A 4,104-nucleotide genomic window follows, 5' to 3' on the forward strand; every position below is an offset into this window, starting at 1 on the left:
GGGATTTGTAGTCTTGCATGATGTCTACTTTGACGCTAATTAGAATTTTGGAATATGAGAGTAAATAGAGCCGAATATATTGATAAAAGTCACCTTGTCTGAGAGAGATTTTCATGGTTATCAAAACGTCACGCCAGGGTAAGCCTACACGAAACACAGCCCTTATTTGAAGTATTTCTAAAATCCCCTGTAAGACCGCTAGGTTTTAGGACACCTCCACTGTGCGGCTGTGTACGGTGGATGCCAACCGCCGTTAAACCTAATCGAAGAAGAAGAAGAGACTCTGTACGGTTTTGGTGCTCTCCAACACAGCCACTCACACACACATGCCAGGGCCGTGTTCAGTACGAAAATGTTTTGGAACGTCGCAGATATAAATGCTATGGACGTCATTATTTACGCTACATGTCATAGAATAGAGGCATGTTTGTTCTAAATAGCATATTTATATCTGAATTTAACAAAACGTTGCGTCCTGCTGAACGCGATCCAGGTAAAACATGTAGGCCTAAATTAGATGACCTTTACTCATTGGAAAATTAAGTCTAAACAATTCCACAATATTTGTGCATGAGAACGTCAACACCACATAATACACGCTAATTCCATGGAATTCCATTTGGGATATTTTGACAGGGTAAGTGTAGAATGGCGTACACTTTAATTGAATTCGTTGCCGCTCGGAAATTAAAACTGCATGTCCCGGAAACTTAGCGCAAACATTTAAAACCATGCCTGCTTCCACCATGTTGTATAAGGAAGGACAGAGTAGGACACACGTGAATCGGAGTTCCTGTGCAAGAAGGCTTACCAGCTAGCTAAGTATGTTACATAAGTTTTATTTCCACTAGTGTGATGTTAAGTATCTTCTCTCCTGAATGTTTCATTGCGCGCTGCTCGTTAAGAAAATCAGTATGAGTGATATTTTGCCATATTACAAGTTGATATTTTCCCAACATCTAGCTAGTTATGTTAGCTGTCTGGCTATAGCTAGCATCCCTAACATTTGTGTTGATTTATAAGCCAGAGCCCATTCTTTCACAGGTTGGATGGTTTTGGTTCTCCTAGCAGAGAGCTAGTTGGCTATGATTTTGCAAGTTTAACTTCAACGTGATAATAACTAACTAGTTCATGTAGCACAAACTAAGTTCATGTAGCACAAAGCTAGCTAGCTTGCGACAATGTTGCCATCAATTTGGGAGCTACTATAATATTTAGGAATGTCACTTTAACGCATGTATCAGTATCTCGTTATGTAACGCTGACTCGATACATTGTTGCCTCGCTTATTGTCCTCCATTTTTAACTTGGTTACAGCCTGAAAAAATGTCCACCATATCTGCTGCCAGCGTTGAGCCCGTTGCAATTGAGGGCACGGAGAAGAAACCACTGAAACCCTGTTGTGCGTGCCCAGAGACGAAGAAAGTTAGGGATGCGTGGTAGGTTTACAATGTCTTTGAACTTGAATTGCATTATTCTTGTAAAGTGAACGTTTTTCGTGGACTCTCTGTTTTTGGAGTAAGCAGTTGCTGATGACAATTCCTCTGTTTCAGCATCATTGAGAAGGGCGAAGATAGTTGCACAGATCTCATCGAGGCACATAAGGATTGTATGAGGGCGCTTGGATTCAAGATTTAATATAACTTTATATAATGAGTAATTGGTAAGTTTCAGATATGTCTATGTCCTGGAGCAGAACTCTCATATTAATTTCGCCTCGCTTGTGTTTTGAAAAGAACATTATGTCCTAGATGTAGCTCAATGCAATAGGAGTGGGCGGGGCACTAGAGGGAGGCATTTATTGAATTTGCTTGTCTGGTTTATCAGTGGTTTTACTTGTATGCTGCAGTTCAGCTAGCGTGATTCAATGACTACAGACCTGTCTTCTGCATGTTTTTCAGTGTCCTCTGTAGGGTCATGTTACCCTTTGCTGCCTTTTTTCTGCTAAAGTTGATCAAACTGCTGATGTCAACAACTGCTGTTGTGTTTTATTATTTATGAGTGGGAGCAAATACCCTTTGATGGTGCAGGACTTGTTGTTTCTCTGGGATTGACTTGAAGGAGATCCTGTGTAGCTGAGGTGGTAGAGCATAGCGCTTGCAACACCATGGTTGTGGGTTCGATTCCCATGGAAGATCATGATGGAAGATATGTTCCACTGAGTGATGTGTTTTTAATGCTCTGGACTTTAGAATTATGGAAGGGGGGGGAGTGTGAAAATGTATGCACTCACTACTGTATGACGCTGGATAAGAGCGTCAGCTAAATGACTGAAATGTAAATCAAATAGATTAAATAAATGATGCTCGCAAGCAGGGATGGGGACAAGCTTGTCTATATTACTAGTGTTTTTCTTTATTCTGATCAGTATTCATTACCTTTCCTGGTTTATTTCTGTTAAAGTTGACACTCCTGTTCTCCTCTTGCAGTGTGTCGTTGCTGGCTGGCTGTCTTGAAGGGACCTGGGATATTCCTTGTTTATATTTATACCTCAACATGAAAGGAAGATGTGATCGCTGCAAAGATGATCATGATGGAAGATATGTTCCACTGAGTGACATGTGTTTTTAATGCTCTGGATTTCAGAATTATGTGAATGTTCTGCTGATTTGAATGTCATAAATATCCTATGCAATTTGACTTGAGTACTTGATTTTATATGGCAGGATGAAACTCAATTGAATGAATTGTAAAGGTAGAAAGTGTTAAGGATGCAATATTGTCCTAATTTCATGTTGAACCATAGACATAACTATACATGAGAAAAGGCTGACTATACTTCCTGTCACTCTGCAAAAACTTCCTGGTTTGAAGGTCCTTTTGATGTTCTCCTAACTGTTCGAGGCTGACTGGGACAACTGCTCTCTCTGGTATGCACTTCGCTTAAAATAACTTCTGCTCCAGTCAACACTTGGCATATCTGAATTCTTAAAAGGAATTGGTGTGCTCAACTCAAATGTTTGTAGTAAAAAGTATTTGAAGAAAGGAAAAGTCCATTCTGTGGAAAGTTCTTTACATTTTAATGTATTTTTGTAACAGAAGAGGTCAGAGCAAATGGACGCATCTTGTGTGGTGTGGAGGCACGTTCTAGTCTGACACCAACTCTTTTTGTTTCTCGATATCCCAGGTGGTATGATCAAAGCCACTCGCTTCACCCCGACCCCTATTCCAGTGACACTTGGACTACAGTTGTGGTCAAAAGTTGAGAATGACACAAGTATTGGTCTTCACAAAGTTTGCTGCTTCAGTGTTTTCAGATGTTACTATGGTATACTGAAGTATAATTACAAGCATTCCATAAGTGTCAAAGGCTTTTATTGACAATTACATTAAGTTTATGCAAAGAGTCAATATTTGCAGTGCGACACAAATGACCCTTCTTTTTCTAGACCTCTGCAAACCGCCATGGCATGCTGTCAATTAACTTCTGGGCCACATCCTGACTGATGGCAGCCCATTCTTGCATAATCAATGCTTGGAGTTTGTCAGAATTTGTGGGTTTTTGTTTGTCCACCCGCCTCTTGAGGATTGACCACAAGTTCTCAATGGGATTAAGGTCTGGGGAGTTTCCTGGCCATGGACCCAAAATGTTGATGTTTTGTTCCCCGAGCAACTTAGTTATCACTTTTGCTTTATGGCAAGGTGCTCCATCAAGCTGGAAAAGGCATTGGTCGTCACCAAACTGTTATTGGATGGTTGGGAGAAGTTGCTCTCGGAGGATGTGTTGGTACCCTTCTTTATTCATGGCTGTGTTCTTAGGCAAAATTGTGAGTGAGCCCACTCCCTTGGCCGAGAAGCAACCCCACACATGAATGGTCTCAGGATGCTTTACTGTTGGAATGACACAGGACTGATGGTAGCGCTCACCTTGTCTTCTCCGAACAAGCTTTTTTCCGGATGCCCCAAACAATAGGAAAGGGGATTCATCAGAGAAAATGACTTTACCCCAGTCCTCAGCAGTCCAATCCCCGTACCTTTTGCAGAAAATCAGTCTCTCCCTGATGTTTTTCCTGGAGAGAAGTGGCTTCCTCGCTGCCCTTCTTGACACCAGGCCATCCTCCAAAAGTCTTCGCCTCACTGTGCGTGCAGATGCACTCACACCTG

At 41.5% G+C, this 4,104-nt stretch overlaps 1 protein-coding gene across 3 annotated transcripts; it reads left to right on the forward strand.

The window, feature by feature from the left end:
- The first annotated feature begins 311 nt into the window (after window positions 1-311).
- cox17 (cytochrome c oxidase copper chaperone COX17) lies at window positions 312-2,640 on the forward strand. Of its 3 annotated transcripts, XM_084179387.1 has the most exons (5): window positions 317-637; window positions 759-822; window positions 1,318-1,439; window positions 1,554-1,663; window positions 2,430-2,640. In XM_084179387.1, the coding sequence occupies exons 3-4, from the start codon at window positions 1,327-1,329 to the stop codon at window positions 1,636-1,638; spliced, it is 198 nt and encodes a 65-aa protein (XP_084035513.1). In that variant the 5' UTR covers window positions 317-637; window positions 759-822; window positions 1,318-1,326; the 3' UTR covers window positions 1,639-1,663; window positions 2,430-2,640. The 3 variants fall into 3 exon arrangements, with proteins under 3 accessions (XP_084035511.1, XP_084035513.1, XP_084035512.1); XM_084179385.1 differs by lacking the exon at window positions 759-822 and having other exon boundaries at window positions 312-637; XM_084179386.1 differs by lacking the exon at window positions 317-637 and having other exon boundaries at window positions 723-822.
- Window positions 2,641-4,104: the final 1,464 nt, after the last annotated feature.

Source organism: Coregonus lavaretus, assembly GCF_964263955.1.
Source record: "Coregonus lavaretus genome assembly, chromosome: 16".
Lineage (NCBI taxonomy): Eukaryota > Metazoa > Chordata > Actinopteri > Salmoniformes > Salmonidae > Coregonus > Coregonus lavaretus.